This window comes from Toxotes jaculatrix, chromosome 3, assembly GCF_017976425.1.
Source record: "Toxotes jaculatrix isolate fToxJac2 chromosome 3, fToxJac2.pri, whole genome shotgun sequence".
NCBI lineage: Eukaryota > Metazoa > Chordata > Actinopteri > Toxotidae > Toxotes > Toxotes jaculatrix.
In genome coordinates, this window is record NC_054396.1 from 23,022,499 (window position 1) to 23,042,132 (window position 19,634).

The 19,634-nt window shown below is 39.7% G+C and overlaps 2 protein-coding genes across 8 annotated transcripts; one reads left to right on the forward strand and one right to left on the reverse strand.

Moving 5' to 3' along the window:
* Positions 1-7: 7 nt before the first annotated feature.
* ncoa5 (nuclear receptor coactivator 5) lies at positions 8-12,255 on the reverse strand. Of its 7 annotated transcripts, none has more exons than XM_041032939.1 (12): positions 12,096-12,255; positions 11,121-11,180; positions 9,417-9,759; positions 9,041-9,148; positions 6,805-6,868; positions 4,554-4,775; positions 4,346-4,464; positions 3,849-3,978; positions 3,482-3,684; positions 3,137-3,341; positions 2,945-3,036; positions 8-1,555 (listed from the first exon to the last, which is right to left on the reverse strand). In XM_041032939.1, exons 3-12 carry the CDS (start codon positions 9,583-9,585, stop codon positions 993-995), a joined length of 1,875 nt encoding a protein of 624 aa, XP_040888873.1. In that variant the 5' UTR covers positions 9,586-9,759; positions 11,121-11,180; positions 12,096-12,255; the 3' UTR covers positions 8-992. The 7 variants fall into 7 exon arrangements, with proteins under 7 accessions (XP_040888873.1, XP_040888871.1, XP_040888872.1 ...); XM_041032937.1 differs by having other exon boundaries at positions 13-1,555; positions 4,346-4,467; positions 9,417-9,686; positions 12,096-12,254; XM_041032938.1 differs by having other exon boundaries at positions 13-1,555; positions 3,482-3,681; positions 4,346-4,467; positions 12,096-12,254.
* A 2,195-nt stretch (positions 12,256-14,450) lies between these two features.
* Positions 14,451-19,086, forward strand: capza1a (capping actin protein of muscle Z-line subunit alpha 1a). The gene is made up of 10 exons (XM_041032944.1): positions 14,451-14,575; positions 16,159-16,222; positions 16,323-16,374; positions 16,473-16,536; positions 16,650-16,856; positions 16,948-17,027; positions 17,162-17,240; positions 17,346-17,417; positions 17,654-17,716; positions 18,114-19,086. Exons 1-10 carry the CDS (start codon positions 14,540-14,542, stop codon positions 18,252-18,254), a joined length of 858 nt encoding a protein of 285 aa, XP_040888878.1. The 5' UTR covers positions 14,451-14,539; the 3' UTR covers positions 18,255-19,086.
* Positions 19,087-19,634: the final 548 nt, after the last annotated feature.

Here is a 19,634-nt window from a genome sequence, read left to right on the forward strand (position 1 = left end):
CCCCCAGACAAACCTTGTCACTGTGCTTTTAATTCACTGGAGTTGTGGGAAACATTTTGTATGGATGCTTTAAAAATGTAATGGATGTAGATAGAGATCACATACACAGCATACAAAGAAAGACACTTGTGTCAAAACTTTTTTTTGTACATTCTAGACAGTTCATTACTCTTCCTTGATACTGTACCTAGTCTTATGGTAAAGCCGTAGTGTGTTCCTTTCAGTTCTGTGGGAGTGTGTATGTGTGTACATGTGCACTTGTAACTGCTGGGGGCAGGGGTGGTTGTGGGCGAGGGTGGGAGGGGGCTACATGTAAATAAATCAAGTACAGTTAGTGTGGAGGTGTTTATTTTTTGTGTCAGTGTAAGTTAAATATTCTAAAATAAAAAAAGTGTATTATTCTCTATTGTGTTTCATGGTACATTAAAAAGAGGAAAAAGTAGTTTTATCTTACATTTCAAATGCTCATATCTCTATGGCTTCTGGCGATACCCGTTCCATTTTATAGATTTGTCAGCACAAAATGCAATAAACCAATACCATTTTATTACAGCAATTGTGTCTTGAGTTTTTAATCATGTCTTCTGCTTTGACAACGAAAACTGTGTTACAAATTAAAAGACACTGTGCAAAACTATAAAACACACAGCTGGAAAAGAACCAAAATATACTTCACACATGCAACTTCATTTAACTCACATGTAAGAAGGCCCAGTAATTATCTTCTAGTTAATAATTGAAAATACAGACCATCAAGTAGTCTGTACAAGTCATCAGATTTAACAATCTGAGAACAATGACCAGAATAAAAAGATTAAATTAAAATTTAAAAAAAAAAAAAAATTTTAAAGCGTTTACAAAAACATCCCGACATACTGTCTACCTATACACAGCTGGTAAATTCACTTCACAGAGAATTTATGTGGTGTCTAACTGTATCAGAAGGAGAGGTGGACCTCACATTAGGAGAACTAATCTTTTTCTACGCCCGATCAGTAGTGTCGGGGATACATGGACATTGTTGGGACCTGGCCCATGCCGGGTGCTGATCTGGGGGTTGCCTGCTGAGAGGCCCCAGCACCCACCAGGTGGTTAAGAGACGGTCCGCTCTGAATGAGTGTGTCAAGAGCTTTCTGGACACTAGGGTTGTCAAAATTGATACCTGAAGCAGAGGTGGGGGGTCTTTGACCACCAGGTGCAACTTGCATGCGGCCCGGCGGGGTGCCGTAACCCTGGGGGCTGGCTTGAGGGGGCCCAGGCATGGCTGAGCGAGGTGGGTTTTGGGAGGAGGGAGGGCCAAGGGAGCTGTAGGCCTGTGGCTGGGAGGCAGCAGAGGGCATGCCAGCAGCGCCTACAGACGCTCCAGTGCCGCTGTTGAACAGGCTGAGGATTTTAGCCTGCAGCTCCTGCTGATGGCTGGGGTTAGCTGAGGCGCCTGCACCAGCAGATAGGCCAAGATGGCTGGACTGTTGGGGTGTGTGAGTTGAATGGGCAGAAGGAGGCAGTCCTGCAGCTGATGGTGGAACATCTGCAGGAGCTGGAATATGAATTGCAGCTGTAGAGTGACAGATTCAGTTAGAATTTGCTGTTATACAAAATACAATACTGCATTCAACCAAGGGGGGAGTTGTAGGTTTCAGCAGTGAGGATCACTTCCGCGTTCAAAAAGCTTCAGTTCCTCGGCTGCCGCTGGGGGCTGGCTCCAGAAGTGAGCAATTCTACATTGAGTGACAGCCCCATAGACAGGTACTGACAGTTAGCTCTTTGCTAAAGCATCGGCTGGGCTAGGCGGCTACATCCAGAGGCCTCCGGCTACCTCCAGCGATTGACAGGGGCTGCAGTGTCCTTGTTTGCCAATGTTCGGATAGGTTTTTGTGACAGTATGGCTTGTTGTAGTGTAGACTGTACTAACCGACCGTCGAAGGAGTCTGTGTTGCAGTTTTTTCGGTAAGTAAATTTGTCACTATTTTACCTGAATGTTTGCACTAATTAGCATGTATTAGCATATTTTGCTGCTTATGACTTAATTGCCGATTTCTGGTCGCTGCTGATACAGATAGAGGACCGGAGCAGCTAATGTTAGGAACGCTGTCGCGGTGTGTTCCGTGCTCTCAGAGTCCGTTTATTGCGGGAATACTAGGCTACAATTTTATTTCGTCTCATTTTTCTGTTTAAAAAGTCCGACATTGCATGGACAGAGCAGCTCCGTCAGTAAGCGGCTGCTGTTGTTTGTGTGCTGCTTGTAAGTGGATAGTGGATGGAGGCAGCGGTGAAAGCCGGTAAATATTAAATATTAAACATTTTAATATATTATTGTTATTGTTATTGTTATTGTTATTATTATTATTATTATGTTTTTATTGTTATCAATAATAATAATAATGACAATAATGTTTTTAACATTTTAATATATTTTATCAATATGAAATAATAATGATTGTTTCACAGTTTAATAGGCTAGAAATAAATTTCTCCCCACAACTCCACCAAACCCTGCAGCTCCACCTAAAACCTCTCTAACAATTCCGCTGTTAAAATCCGTCTTCATTCTGTATAAAACTGCACTGGGAAGTTAAACAGAACTTAATTTGAAGATTCTGCAGTCTGAGATATTAAGTGGATACCTTCCAAAGTTACAGTCTGTAGAAACTTGGGAAATTTTGCAGTAAAAAGACTAAATTTAGAAGCCACTTAAGATCAACTTTGAAATATTTTGGTAGAAAACAACTGCAGATTTTTTTGTTTGCAATCACTTTGCGTTTAGAGTGCTTTAAGAAGTTATCTCTTCAGAGCCAGTGTGGACAAAAGAAACGTTTAACAGCCATCAATTATTCTTTCAATGTACATATAGGCATGTGAGTATTGTCTTAATAAAAGACTTGTTAAATGTTAATTAATTAAATGTTAATTAATTTAATATGACACATTATGAAAGAGTTCTTACCTGAAAGAAGGTCAGCAGCGCTTCTTACCAGCCGGGCTCTTTTGTCCTTCAGGTATGCAATGAGACTATCCAGTTCATCTGGGGTTACAAATCTAATCGAAACCACAGACAAAACTGTAACTGAGGTACCATGGAAATTTGCATTACATGTCAAAAACACTTTTGGAAGTCTAAAGAAACTAAACCCCATACCTGTTTTCAGACAGCAGCGTGATGGCAGTGAGCACAGAAATGGGGTGGCTCTCTCTGTCCGGCTCTCTGAGTAATACATCATCTGCCATCTTGGCAGCCTTTCTGGCGATTTCCTCACGTTCTTTTTCACGGTTTTCAACTTTGTAAGCGTCATAGTTGTGGGCAACTAGCATCATGGCATCCTGCATCGGCATGTTTCGATGCTCTACGACAACATGGACACAAAAAATATCACATAAAACATCAAAGGAAGACACACCTTTGAAATGCTGTGTTCGTTACCTTTGGAGTGACCACGGTGACCCCACCCACCAACAGGTTAATGCACCCATCTTGTCACATTACCTTGCGGTGTGCCGAACAAGATGTTGACAGTGCAGGACCGGTGAACCTGGTGCTGCTGGGTAATGATGATGGCAAATGGAGTGCGGGCTCGGCCTACATCCTCCAGAGCCTGGGTTAGTGACACTTCTGTGTTGAGGAAGATCAGGTCCACCACCATGCCCAAATCACGGACCTTCCGCCCAACTGTCTCAGCATACTCCCTACAGTTGTGTTTTAAGTAGAAGTACACGCAGACAGGCGCACACACGAACACACACAGAAGCGATATGAAATGAAAACATGCTATGTGCTGGTTGAATATATAAAGTACAACATATTTTTTGGTCCAAGATCAGTCTTCCCTGTAATGAAGAGAGAGTGGACATACTTTTGCGCCTTGTTGACAACAATGACTGAGCAGTCAACAGGGCGGTCGGTGTCGTAGCGCCGCTGGAGTTCTTCATAGTACTGTCGATACAATTCATTCCGTCGACGCTCTTCTGGTCGAGCACGATCATCTGGAAGGAATGGATGAGGAGGATTGGTCAATTTTATGTATGTATAGTTTTCTGAATTAGATAAAATGCCATGGTCTGGTAATTAAATGATAAGAACATACATTTAATGACCATTTATTAATTCACATTCAACGGTAAACATATAGTTTAAATTATACAGTTAAACTTAATTTAAGTTTGGTTGGCGTAGACCCTCTGTTGTGAAGGTGCATCTAGTATTGTGCTGTGTCCCTGCATCTGGACAACTAAGAAACTCGATGTTAGAAAGAAAAAGAATTTAAAAAATAAAAAACTAATGTGATGAGCTACCAAAAAAAAAAAAAATGTAACAATGACATTTAACATGTATGCTGTAATGTATACACACCCTCTGGCTCACGGCGTCCATTCCAGGGATCTCTGTAAGGGTCCCTGTAGGGTTCATCCTTCCTTCTGTAATAGTCCTCTGCACCACTGCCACTGCGGTAGTATCTGTCATAGTCTTCCCTGCTGTAGGGAAACATTTCAGGTTCAGATAAATATGTAATCACCTATCTCTGGACTTTGAGATTGATGCTCTGCATGTCAGTACTCACCTGTATGGAGGATCCCGTGGGTCACCTCTTAGGTCCTTGTCTCTGCTCTCTGAGCTACGGTACCGGTAGTCATGGTCACGAGAGTGGCCACCCGGCCTCGGCTCTCTACCCGAGTCCCGACCATCGCGGCTATCCCGAGGTTCACGTCCATCGCGCCCATAAACGGGTGAACGGGACCGAGGCCGGGGTTCTTTGCTCTCCCCATAACTGCCATATGGGGCCCTGAGAGAAATTTTTATCAATTAGTGCAAGAGCAGTTAGAATTTAGGTTGCCTATGAAATGCTTTAAGGCAACAAGATTTTCTATCCTCAACTGGTGAGGACAGGTCTACAACTGGTACTGTAAACTAAATGAAATTGTTAATTCGTTAAATATGAATATATTTGTTCACACAACCGAAGCAAAGCAACAGAAATTTCGTTCGCAAAGGGAACTAACACAAATTCGATCCAGGAGGTGAATCTGGTGAGTGTACTTTAAAAAAAAAAAATTTTTTTTTTGAAAATGTCCAGTGAGCCGTGTCCGCAACAATACCGATTTGTTGACCATTTGAGTGTCACTGACCACAAGGCCAGATCTAAAACGACGCAAGTCCCTTGGATGTTTAGCCTTTATGAAAAAGGCAGTTTATTTTGTGATGTTAAAAAAAAAAAAAAGAAAAAAAAAAGTAAGGGTACAATCGCAAGAGTTTTTCCTCAAGAAATGTGAACTAAAATCAAACTGAAGTGTAGTACAAGTTAGTGATCTCAGCTTGGAGAATTTTAAATATTTTTCAAGAGCGTACTCTTGACTGCATTGGAAATTCAACCATTCCTACATAGGAAGTAGTAGTTCCAAAAGAAAACTCTAGGAATGAAAAGTCTTAAGACTAGCTGTTCTAAATTTGCAAGAGGCGGTATGTCCAAGTGGAAGCCACATTGGTTCTTGGTTTCCAAATCCTCATGATCCATCAAAGAACAAAGAAGACAACTGAGAAAATGATTTTTCCTCCGACTCCACAGGCTGAGCAAAGACGTTCCAAAGTTTTTTTTTTATCTTGACACAGTATGAAAGTTCAATTAATTGCAATGATGCTCAACTCTTGAGATGCATGACACACATAAATGTTTCGAACTGAAAAGCAGTCCTTCTAATGTAAATGATGGGAATATTGTGCATCAGCATGCATTAAATTTAAAATGCAACTGGTTCATATTAAAATAACCATCATACACGTAGTTTGCACTGGTACGAGATCCGATGTGTGAGCATGTCCCATGCCCAAATATCTTTATGATATATGGAATGTTTTGCGATATACGCTGAAATGAATCATCTGCTATGGGTGAGCGCTGTGTCAAAATGAGCTGACAACTCTGAGCTGGTTACAGTGGAACCACAGAGAAGTACCGAAGCTAAACTCTAAGATGTAGAGTCTCAAAATAACTGGTCAACACTAGAAATATGGGGATTTTTAAGCACTAGTAATGTTATGGAGTAGGAACGAGTCCCTGTTGTGCACTCACGCAGCAAACAGTTTCGACGTAGCATGCCAAGACACGTAACAATGACCCCACACAACACCCCCCCGCCCCAAAAAGGAGGAAAAAAGGAACTGTTTCAAGGAAGGAAAATCATTCAACAGTTATTAGGCATCAAGCAAACAATCTTTTTTGGTGACAAAAGGTAAAAGTAGATATGGTTTTGTTCATAAAAAACAAAGCTACCACTTCCTCTGAATTCATTTTTACTGTAGCTCTTTACTTCAAAATCTGTTTTTTTTATGCATGTGTTTGGCTCTAGGAGAGCCATTCCTCAGACTAAATGTAGCTTATATGTACATACCTAATTAGTTAACTGCCATGTTGTAGGACATGAAACTGCTTAATGGATGTTATTATTAGGGTATTGTGGGACTAACATTACATTTTCTTCAGCTGGAAAGTTTCATTTGTAAAATGACATTGAAATCACACAAAAGCATGCCCATTAAAAAGCCATATGGCAAGAATCTTTGAGACAAAGACACTTTACATTACATTCATATGTCTCTTTTCTTTATTTCAACACATTTGGAAATTTTAAGTTAAGGTAAAATATTGTCAGTCCCATAATCCATCACAAACCCATCTACGGGTACGGTAAGTTTCGTCAGGCAGTCTTCACCACTGGTGGAAATGACAGTTGAGGAAAAGTTAAATGCGCTGTTTTTAATTTACCCGCACCACAGAGGCGATAGTAGTTCTTCACACCCATTTCGCGTTACTTTACCTTCGTGGAGGGCTCTGCTGGGATTGAGGTTTAGCTTGCCGTCTCTCCACTGCCATATTTACATCTGAAAATAAATCAATCCAAACGTTGAACATAACAGTGACATGTAAATCAGTTTATGTGTTCACGCTGAATGGAGAGGTCGACTCAACACTTCCAGGATCCAAATGAAATGAAATTGAGCTCCAACATAAGTTTGAAAATCCAAACTGGACGAGATGTCAAAATGCAGCAAATCGAGTTGCCAAATCTATTGAATTGAGTTTAAGTTTAAAAAATGCAGGAATTCTTTTCTCCCCCTCAAAACTGGCTCAACACTAGCAAAGCTTGAACACGTAAATTAGATTTTCAACTTGAAATTTAGCCTTCAAAATCTCCCAAAACCTGAACAGCCCTGTTTTAGGGACACATTGGAATCCATGTTGAAGAAAGCTCCAAGACAGTGTTGCAAATAAAACAAGAAATTTCAGGGATTTCAGAGATTCAGGCAATGCCAGAATGTAATGTAATTCACTTATTTATTTGCTTTGTTTGCTAATAATTTAACATGTCTACAAAAAAACAAAAAAAACAAAACGGGTTTAAGAAGATAAACCAGCAAGTCCAATCTTCATCAGGGGTGCAAACTCATCGTTGGTTAAAAAACTGACAAAAATGCAAACAATTGATGTTAAATAATGTTAGATTTTGCTGTTTACAGCTATTGCAACTGCTGTTTGGTAGATTTAAAGGGAGAGCTTAGATATGACATTTACAACTAGAATTCGCAACCACTAAAACTAGAATTACTGCCTCGTGGTTGCATGCCTCAAGTTGCAATTTACATCCATGTCTGTCCAGACTCTTTGTAATGAAGACTTTAAGGGAAATTAATAAAAAGGTAATCATTAGCATATGAATACATTAGTTATCGCCAAAATGTGTTTCTTTAGGTCACAGTAACATCTGAAAACCAAACTCTAATCAGTTCATCCTTGAGTCCAAGTGGACGATTGTGCCAAATTTGAAGACGTCTCCTCCAAATGTTCCTGATGTATCACGTTCACAAGAATGGGATGAACATGAAGTCACAGTGACCTTTACATGTGACCTCCAAAATATAATCAGTTCATTCTTGAGAACAAGTGAATATTTGCACACAACGTGAAGAAATTACCTCAAGGCATTCCTGAGATATTGCAGTCAGAGCTGTCAGTGGCACAGAGGCATAAAACTGCCACAAGGTAATTCAACTTATGCCATTTTCAGTGAGTTTAGCATTTGTCCTTCTCAATCTCCTGTAACAGGTGTTCAGCTTTAACCACATCATAAGTAACATACATCCACTTTAGCTAAATGTCTACACTGTTGTCTCATGAATTAGTCTCATGTTCCAAAACAAATCTAAAAGCAAACTGTTTAATTAAGTCAAGTTTATGACAGGATTAACCTTGATCAGGAGCTAATGTTAAACTGACGCTTTGGCTAAGGAACTCAACTTATACTGTAATCGCCTGCAAAATGGTAATGTTAGTAACGTTAAGCGAGTAATCCCAGGGGTTTCATGTAAGTAATGTTATACAAGTGGAATTTGGAATAACAAATACACCAACTAATGTTAGAGTCCATAGAAATAATGTTAACTCCTAACGTAACATCCAAACCGTGATTACTAACCTTGGCTAAATCAAATCAAAACAACTCAACCTTACAAGCACATGCCAAACATAGAAGCCAGACACTATTTTGGACAACTCGAGAGGTGTTACCTTTTACCTATTTTGGATTCAAAAATGATTTTGCCAAAAGATGACAAGTTTGCACCCCTGGTCGTTCTGATGAGCTGTTGGCTAAATTTATCAAACCTACTCCTCCGTGTGGTTAGTCGTAGGAAAGCATCACTTTCATCATCGTTACAGGCATTACGTTTACTGGATACTGTATATCACATCATTCAAACAGCGTTTAACAGAACAGACTATTTAAGGGCCTTAATTCTGCTAAACTAAATGAATGAAGGACTTCTCTAGCTCTTATACACATCCTTTATCCACAGAAAGCCACAGGTAAAGTGTTAATCCTTAAAATAGCAAACTTGTTTTAATCGTCAAATCTACAAAAGAAGATTGTCTTCAGGATTAACACTAAAACCGTTAAGCCCAATCAAAGGTTTTTCTTGGTTTTGTTGCTCACTGTACACCATTAAATGCCTATCCCCTTTAACAAGACAATCACACCTACTGCAGTTAACGCTTACCTATTTTATAACCTTTATATATTCGACCCTTTTGGGCCGCCTTTGCAGCTTCGGCTTCCTCAACTCGTTCAAATTGTACAAATCCAAACCCACGAAACATGGATACGCCTGGAAGAGGAACATTTTAAACGGCACAAACTTAGGATCTGCTTGGAGAACAGTTTGGATACCTACCCATTTATCCACTTAAAATTTATCAGTAGGAACATTACAAGTTTCACATGCTTATATTTCATGGAAAAAAGAACACCACGATTCATGATGACCAAGTTAACGCTACTACACACCTAAAATATTCCAACAATTTTGACATTCAGGGACAGTGTCTGATTCAAATTACTGTCATTAAGTCGCTTTTATTGTGTTGATTACTGACCGACTATTTTCCCATATGGGCTGAACAGGTCTTCCAAATCCTTCTTTTCCATGTCGGAGGTCGGCAAATTCCCAACAAAAATCCTTCTCTCCAAATCCCGAGGATCATTACTGCTGCAGGAGCGCGAATAACGCCCCGGTGATGTGCTGCGGCTTCTTCTGCGAGACATGACTCGTTCCAGAGGTTTACAGGTTTCTTTCTTCGCTCGTCTCAAATATTTGAAAAAGTTTGTTTCGTTTGCTAATCGTCTTTAAATTGTTGTCCACAGTCCTGAAACACGCCAGTGAGTTAAAAGAAGAGATAAAATTCCTTCGAAGGATGAAGAGTTTTAGGGGAGCAAAAGCTGCAGATGAAAATCACATCAAAGTTCAGACAATGCAAATTCAAACGCTGTGGCAAATTCTTTTTAACATGTAACAAGTACTCAAATTTGTAATAAATAGTGCGGCTCAAATCGCAAAATCTCCCGGAACAAGGTTTTTGTATTTATATTATACTATATTATTTAAAATGCTGTGCATTTCTCCCGAGCTCATTCGGATGGTAGGTTATTACGCGATTTAACTCTGCACTGGATCTTTGCATATGTGAGAGTTTGCCTTGAATTATGGCATGAGGGACAGCGACGGAAAATCAGTTTATGATGAATACGGAGTATATTAATAACAAAAGCAAATGCAAATCCACCATCCACCGTCCAATTTTCCCTTGTGCAAAGAAGTGAAAGCCTTGCATAACCAGCCCACAATTTCACTTCACTCGTGGTTTGGTAAGGCTGTGTTGCTTGACATAGATGTCACCTCATGCAGCTGAACCATTCTTGAACATGATCAAAAAACTGCGCACTTGCTGGGCTTTGACTGGCCATTGCTTTCTTTCTTCCATTTAAGATAACATTTTATTTGAACAAGTTGTTCACTGGGCCCAGAGGTTTCAGGAGGTGGCGAATCTGCCATGTAAAGACGTTGTGTCTGTCAAATTTTTTTTAATGGCTGTAAGTCAATGGTGAAAACGCATTTCATAATCGGCAACACGGAGGCATAAACATTTCACGCAAAACAAAATCGCAAAGTTGTACGGAAATTGTTGTGAGAAAGTGAGGCAAACAGCACAGATACCCACAGAGATACACGAAGCGTCAACTCTGCAGCATGATAAGTCGCTGAGTCAAATAAATGTTTAAATGTTCCGTGATTTAAGCTGAGGGTCACACCACCTATCCCAGCTTTGTTTCTCTGGAAAATAATGCATCTCGGTGCAGCTGACAACATTTCAGTTATTTTGTGGAATGAAAAATATGCCCCGTTGCATCTGTAAAATTTCTCTAAAGTCTGCAGACAGTTCTGAGACAGTTTTCTAAAAATGGAAATGTAGCTTTTGTTCAAATCATCCTCTTCTCTTGAAATCGTAAAACCATCTCAAGGAAAGTTGCATCAATGAAATGAAATCATGGGCTTTTAGTCACTTCGAAATGCCAAAATTCCTTTAGTTCAAACAAACATTCTGAAAAGTATTCAGGATAAATTGATGTTTTTACATGGCCTAGTTGGCACAAATTAAATGATTCTAGGAAAAGAATCTCAAGGTTCTCAGTTCCAACATCCATTACAGACTGAGATTGGGAGGTGAAAACATTTTGTTATGTTACAGTTATAGCTGGAGGTAATTTACATTATGCTTTTGGGGGAGCAACCCCTTACATACCTTAACTTGAACCCTGATGAGCTGGATTCAGTGTCCACATAATTTAAAAACCCCAAGTGACTGAAAGGAAACAAATATATACACAGTTTGAGAAATAAGTCTGCCAAATATCTAACACATAACAGTGCACAAGTACATACGTTTTCAATAAATGACTGATGTAACTTTGTGTTCTCATCTGCAGACCCTCCGTATTTGCACTGGCTCTGTTGTAACCTATAAATCTTTGTAAGTGTTTTCTGCATTTTCAAATACAGAATAAAGCTTTCACAAATCTTTAATATTAGTTTAATCAGTCTTAGTTTAAGTTTTGGTTTTTTCTTTGTTTAATGTTAGTCTATTAATAATACTAGTATTAACATCAGCCTTTAAGATGGAGACTTTAGTCTTGATCTCTGTGTGGAATAATCTAATCCAGATTTTACAAGTCTAAATGTAATGGTTTTCGATCTAGACCTGGTCGGAAAGTGAAAGAGCAACAAAATTTATGATCCTTGATTCCAAATATAAAATCCCAGAAATATGAAACTGACTTTTGCACGGCGTTAAGGCTTTAACTACAATGTCTAGCACCCTTTCACTACAGTAAGAGCACGGCGGTTGAGCACTGTAAATTAACTGTAGCTGGTGAATCGGAAGCTAACTTCGGCGCCGTAATCCACCACAGAAAAAAAACGCGCCGGTCGCACTGAAAATGGCGTATCACACGTTACAGCGCCGGGTTACGTGAACCTTAGTTGTTCTCTTTAAAGAAAAGAACAGTCGCTAAAGATTAACAACGCCGCCCTTCCTTTGTGTTTTAGCATATGTGTGGTTACGATGTACACGCAGCTAGGCTCACTGTTAGCTGCTTAACGTTAGCTAGCTAGCAATCTCCAAACTAAACGTCTTACATTACATATCCGGTCGCACTAAGGAATACGTTTTCACTCCATGTGTTTGATTCATCAAAGAAAGAGGAGCACATTTACTCACCTTCAACGTGTATTTTATCTCCGTTTTCAGTCGCTCAAGGCCGCAAACTACCAACGACCGTATCACTACAATCTCACGAAGCTGCACTTCTTCTACTGCTTATTTCACTGCAGCTAGAAGCGAGTTCCTCTTCTTCTTCTTCTGTGGCCACAGCTACTACTGTTGATACACATCGCCCCCTATTGGCTAGCTGGAAAACAACATGCAATTCAAGGAGTCACTCATTAGTTATCTCATCCCTTTCTTTTTCTTTTCAGTCTTTACAGTCTTAATTCTCTCTTATGTCAGACTTGTAACATTTTGTGGTTTCAATTTTTAATTATGTTAATTAATTATAGGTTATTGTTAAATGAAAGCCAAAATATTGTGTGAGCTGCAAAATGGACTCATCTTGGACTTTGAGATGTTATAGTAGGCATCTGTCACTATTTTCTGACATTTTATAGATAAAACAATAAATCAAGTTATCAAGAAAATATCTTTATTGTCTTTCTACTCTATTTCTGCTTCACTGATCATGTGTATTCAATGAGGATAACACTGTTGCATATCACATCAGAATGTGAATCTCCAATTTTTGTGAAATTGACTCCTGGATTAGTGACTGAGCCATGTATTGAAATAGTTTGTTTCTTTCCGGAACATCAGTGTCAGCTCCAACATCTTGCCTCACATGCTGTTGCTAAGAAACCAGTGACCACCGACTGTGCAGCAACCAAGCTATAATGCTTGGTGGCTCAGCATGACATGTAGCTACCTGCAGACAACATGTCTTGTTTGATGAGAAAACTGAGAAAGCAATGTCTTCACTGTAGATCCTGATCAAACTATCTCAACCCCTAAGTGTGATTTGTGAACAGCTCTCTTAGATATTGAGCCAAAAACTACTGAATAATAGCCCCAGGCTGGTTTACCACTCAGGCAAAGCAAGCAGCTGCCCAGGGGTCCCAAAAGCCCCCACTGTGTTTTGCTAAAATTATTCAAACTCGTATATCCAACCACAGAAGTTTAAGAACGCTGCAACCAACAATTGTTTTCAGTATAAGACCGTATAGAGCGTGACAAAACAGCGAAAATGCCCAGAGCTAACCACTTGTGAACAATCTGTGAACTGAAATGAACACTCCGAAGATAGAATAAGGGATGTTTTTCCTTCGTTACGTGAATGCAGCAATGTAACTTCTCCCTGCTCGGCGTTGTGTTGCGTTCACGTTAATTTGGAATTATTGTAAGTAAAACTTCGAACTTGTAAATGGTTTGTGTCAACATCTAAGTAAGTCACAATTACGACAACGAAACTCGGATTTTTCTCATAGTTCCGATTTATCTGACATACAACTTGCTAATATAAATGAAGTACCTAAAAAACAAATCAACACGGGTGCCTCATCCAAGTTCAGTCTTTCAAGGAAATTAAACCCAAATTTAATTCATATACTGTATTATCAGTGTGGCTGTATTTTAACCTTCACACAACCAAGTGTGATCTAAAACCGTCCTGAATTACCCGGTCATGAGAAAACTCGCATGTTGTGGGGCGTGGAGATCTTTTCTATGCGTGCATCGGTCATGAACGCCTCAGGGTTGCCAGGTTTGAATGTTGTCAGGTTTGTTTGAGAAAACAATGTAAATTAGAACATTGCCTGAATTTCATCAAAACAAATAAATAAGAAACATCGAAATAAACACACATTGTACTATTTAAGTTATGTCATTTTGATTGTAAAATGAATGATAATTGATAAAACAAATATATTCTTCAAACACGAAAAATATATTATCAGGTCTTCTTGAGTCTAACATTTTTTTCACGGTTACACTGATGATACACACATACCTATTGATAAGTCCAGCAGCCTTCTCCTTTGTTGTATCACTTACGCCCTGCCTGGCAGAAATAAACTCCTGGGCAGATAGTGGCATTCTTATTTTAAATGCAGACAAAACCAAAATAATCAATAATTTTTGACCTGAAACCCCATTGGGAACACATGAAGCAGTCTTTAGTCTGTGCACAGTTAGGCCTTGTCCCACCCCATATTGCTGACTGTCTCCAGGTTCAGTCTGGAGACACAAAAGAGTAATGCCTTTGCTGTAATGGCCCCAAAACTTTGCAATAAACCTTTCTCCGGAGATTGGACAAACAACCGCAGTGTCCTCTTTGAAATCTATACTGGCTTTCAATTTTGTTATTTTAGTCTATTTATTTATTGTTTTTATTTACATATTTTCTCTTGTTATGCAATTTATGCGCCCCTAAGGCTGTTGAACAGGCGTGTGTGTTGCGCGTGAATCGTTTCTGTCTCGTCACTGAATGTGTTTACTGCGTATCCAGCTAAACCAGTGCAGAGGACTCCTGGTTTGCGTTTTTTCATTGTGCTGGGAGGAGTCAAACAAACCTGGCAACACCAGCAGTCGCTTTGTTAACACTTCATTGAACCAAGATGGCAGATTTCGAGGAGCTCAGCGATGAAGAGAAGGTATTAACATTTAAATTCATACTGTTGTTTTTCTCTTACCCCGTATCTTTGCCTTGAAAATAGCAGAGCTCTATGAAATCCTTACTGTTTAGCACGAACTGCTAAGCGGGCCGCTAAGGCTAAGGCAGTGCTGTATTTGACAGTTCAGAGTTGTACCATTACCTATGGATGTTGTTCCTGTGCACAAATACATGATTTAAGTTAGATAAACTGAGCGACCCCGGTCCTCTTTGGTTAATAATGGCACATGCGAGGTTGATGTCTGATTTCTCATGACTGTGAGTTTGGACTAAAATTTAAAAAAATAAAATGGTGAGCTAATGCTACATCGAAGGAAGTCGAGCTACTTCCTGAAAATACAGTAGGCATCATGACAGAGCATCGGCAGCCTCCCACCACCCACACCCAGTGTACTGGCACTTAATGCAGTTATCCGCCTAAACTGGTCATGATAACGGCAGTTAGCTGAAGTTAGTCACGCATGCTGCTCGAGTTTGCAGTTAGCCTGCAGCTTTACTCACTGCATTCACGGTGGCGGATGCAGCCTTCCTGCAGTGTTGCTGGGGCTTGCACAGACTGGTGTTGCTGCCTGCATCATGCTGCTACATGTTGTATAATAACCCTTTGCATTCCTAAACCTGATGGATTGGCCAGGAGCTTACACCGCCCAGTCTTAACCACAGTGAAGCTTTAAAGCAAATGTAAACAAGTCGGTGAAATGAAAGGATTAAAATTCACAATTGAATTTTTTCTTAATTAGATATCTCATACTGTTATTCTGCATGGTGGAGAGTCAGTGGCTGGGCCTGGGAGTGCTTTCTGAGCTCTGAATGGACTATTCAGGAGCACAGTTAAACTAGGCATTGTAATGCCCCCTCTTCCCAGCTGGACGGCCCATTTGTAGGTCACTGCCAGCTGCTAGCCTGGAGGCTCAATAACCCTGTCTGCCTCACAGGCGGCATCACTGGCACACTATAATGTAGAAGTGACATTAGGATGTAGGACTGGTTGAAGCGGTGAAGGTCATAAAAAAGAAAGGGATTATTGCTGCTTCTCTGTTGGCAGTAAACTTTGCTTCTGCTTAACTACGTGCTGCCTGATTGTGTGTATCTTGCCAGTACATTACAGTCTTTACTGAGTATCACTTAATGACAGCACTAGTACCTGCCACAACTGCTTCACTCTGTGGCTTTGACACCACATGCTTACACTTGCATACTGGCTGCTAAGAAAAGCCCTTGGACATCATACCCTGCCGGCCTTGTACGGCGTGGCCAAAATAGAGCTAACAAGCTTGCAGCCAACAAAGTTGGCAGACTGCTCTCTGCTTCACTCTAGTGGCTGTTTGCAGGTTTTTCATTTCTCACAGGCGTCACCTGCTATACTGTATCTTTAAAGAATAAATTCACGAGATTTACCCAAAAAAACACGCAGCAGATTTGTTGTTATTCTGTTCTCTCACAGTTTCTTTAAGCAAAAAAAAAAATGCAGCTGGACCCATAAGTTACACACTGTATTTTGTGATAATGTGATACCTCTTACTATTTTTAAGTTTTATGACAAGACATTAAATTTATTTCTAGGTCCGTATTGCAGCTAATTTTGTGATGCACGCTCCTCCAGGAGAGTTCAATGAAGTCTTCAATGGTGAGCCTTGTTTGTGATTTACGTGTTTAGGACTATCTGTATTTCTGTGTGTATGGAAGCAATTTGTTAATGCTCATCTTTTGTTAATTCTTATTTTCAGATGTGCGACTGCTGCTTAACAATGATAATCTTCTCAGAGAGGGCGCGGCTCAGTGAGTCTTATTCTTTTCTCTTTTTTTTTTTCAATATAACAAAATATTGATGGTGTGAATGTGCATGTAAATTCCGGTTGTATTCTCTATTGATACAGTGCCTTTGCCCAATACAACATGGATCAGTTCACCCTTGCCAAAATTGATGGATATGAAGATCAGGCAAGTTGTTTCTAAAACAGTGTCTAAATCGTTTTGCTGTGCTTATTGAACCCACTAATGAAGTTTCATCATCAGTCAGTAATAGCAGGTTTCTGTGTCTGTTTTCCCTGTAGGTCCTGATAACAGAGCATGGAGACCTGGGTAATGGCCGCTTCTTTGACCCTCACAATAAGATCTCCTTCAAGTTTGACCACCTGAGGAAAGAGGCGAGTGACCCCCAGCCCCATGAGGGCGAGGCAGCCCTGAGGTCATGGAGAGACGCCTGTGATTCTGCCCTCAGGGCCTACGTCAAGGAACACTACCCCAGTGGAGTCTGCACCGTAGGATCACTTTCCCAGTCTGCACCGTAGCTATCAAGTTCATCGTTACACACAATTAATCGACCACTCATCCTTTTTTTATCTGCCGCAGGTTTATGGGAAAACAATTGATGGCCAGCAGACCATTATAGCTTGTATCGAGAGTCATCAATTTGAACCTAAAAACTTCTGGTAAGTTGATACAGGATAATGATTTCATTGCAAACTTCCTAATCAAATTCACCCAGACAATTATGTTGGAGCAGCGTAGAGGCAGTGTTAGGTGTGTGTTTTCAGATGTGCTCTTATAAATGTTCTTTTCTCAGGAACGGGCGCTGCCGGTCTGAATGGAAGTTCAGTGTGTCACAATCTACAGCACAGGTGGTTGGAGTCTTGAAAATACAGGTTTGTTGACTAATTATCAGCAATTGTTTGAGCTTATCTGTGAAGTTAGCTTTGTTTCACTGTTGTATGCATCTGCCCAGTCTGTATTTCTTCCGTTTATCCCAGGTACATTATTATGAGGACGGAAATGTACAACTGGTCAGCCATAAAGATGTACAGGAAGCACTGACCGTGTCTGTGAGTAGTTTTTATCTAATTAAGCATTTTTCTGTTTGAAGCTTTTAAGCCTTACTGTACACGGTAAAGATGCAGGTTCTTGTATAATCTTGGCCACAATTTGCATATTAAAAGTTCACGTTATAGAAAATGATGATGATGATGATGATGATAATGATTTAAACACACAAACATAATTTGCTTTATGTTTGTGTGTTTAAATTTTTGAATTAACCGCTGAGTGTATGTTTTGGCAGAATGAGAGCCAGACTGCAAAGGAGTTGGTGAAAATTATTGAGGATGCAGAGAATGAATACCAGGTATGTGGGCATCAAGAATCACAGGAGTTCCCTCAGTCTAAGAGTGAATGAATATAATTTTACTTAAGTGTCATGCAACTGTTCCCAGCCCACACGAGTTTACAAGGCAAAACAAATTCAGACTTTCATACCTACATGTCTCCAATAAAATTCACAATCACTGACTAAACACGTATTGTTTAATACTTGAGCCACTGATATTTTTATCTCAATGCCAGAATAATTAAGGGATTTGTTGAGCCATTTCATTGAAAATTGACAGGTCAAAAAGATCATAGTGTGTACAATACAAAAGAGAACTGGTCAGTACTCACAGTTCACATTGACAGACAACATCATGGTACAACCTGCTTGTAGCAAGAAAGCACGAACTGACATGTTTATCTTTGTTTTTCAGGTTGCCATCAGCGAGAACTATCAGACCATGTCTGACACCACCTTCAAAGCCTTACGCAGACAGCTCCCAGTCACCCGCACCAAGATTGACTGGAACAAGATCCTCAGCTACAAGATCGGCAAAGAGATGCAGAATGCTTAGAGGACAGAGGCTGTTGGGGTCATGACAAACTGATTTGGGAGAGAGTGATGCTCACACAAAGTGTGTGACGCAACGTAATGTCCTGTATGTCCCTCTAAAAGAGACATTACAGCTTCTGTTGAGCACTAAAAAGGGATGCCTTCATTTAAAAATGACATTGAGTGGTGTAACTGACGCTCATCTGCAAACACATTATTATTGTTTTTCAACAAATAATGCCTTTAGTGACACTGTGAAGGTTTGGGTCATTTCCTGCCATTCAAGCTCTCACATATACATACAGTTTCTGATCCCTCAGTGCTTCAGATGGACACACATCCTCCCAAAGCCCCCATGTCTTTCATGTAGCAACTAATTTACACTTTCTAAAAAACGTAAATGATATTCTTTAAGAGCTTCCAATACCTCTATAGTTTTTTATTAACAGAGGGCAGATGCTGTATGCAATTTGATATGTTATCTGACTGGAGAGAGACTTGATAGTACCAAATTATACCGTTTCTATTTCAGTCCAAAATCTCATCTGTACATATTTATGCATTCCTCTGGTTGCAGAGGTTGTAGCCAGAAGGCATGGGAAAGCGTACATGTCTTTTCTTTTCCCATTTACTGACCAGATTTTGTCTTCCCTGTTGAAGAAGTTTAGTTCTTTTATTTCCTTCTGTTATAGGGTGACGTTTGCATTACATTTATAATCCCTTAACCCACCCCCTGCCACCCCCCCATCCCCTCCCTGACTGATAAAGTATTGGTGTCCTCCTGCCACCTGTTTGCCTTTAGCTTTTGCTATATTTTTTATACAAACTGTAAGTACATTTATTATTCATGAAATAAAAATGTTGCACCAAATATTATTACATCTTTTTTGTTAGAGCCCGGACATCTGGGAAATATGGGATTCTGATATATTTTTGGACAAAATATTTAGGCACAAAACTACATCAGTTAAAATGAAAGGATTTAGTATTTCCCACTAGTACCTAGTACAAGGTGTAGGGTTAGGGGGTTACTATTGTAGACACTCTGCCTGTATGTAATAAATATTTAATTGTTAAATGAATAAATAAAATGTAAAACTTGTGAGTTTGTTTTACAGACCAAATTTCACTGAGACTGAAACACGTCCAGTCCATTTGGTATATTACATCATTCTGTACTGACTATGCATTTTATGTTCCATGTCCATAACAAAGTATTTAAATGAGGAAGATAATTGCTGTATCATTTAAAGAGCAGTTTGAGCTGATCAGTCGCAGAAAAAAACATCATACTAATCGATAATGAAAGTAATAATTACTTTGTGTGTATGACCTATATTTTGAAATAAAAATCAGGCAGAAGACTCCTAAGCTTACCAGTTGTCTGTACTATCCATTAAAG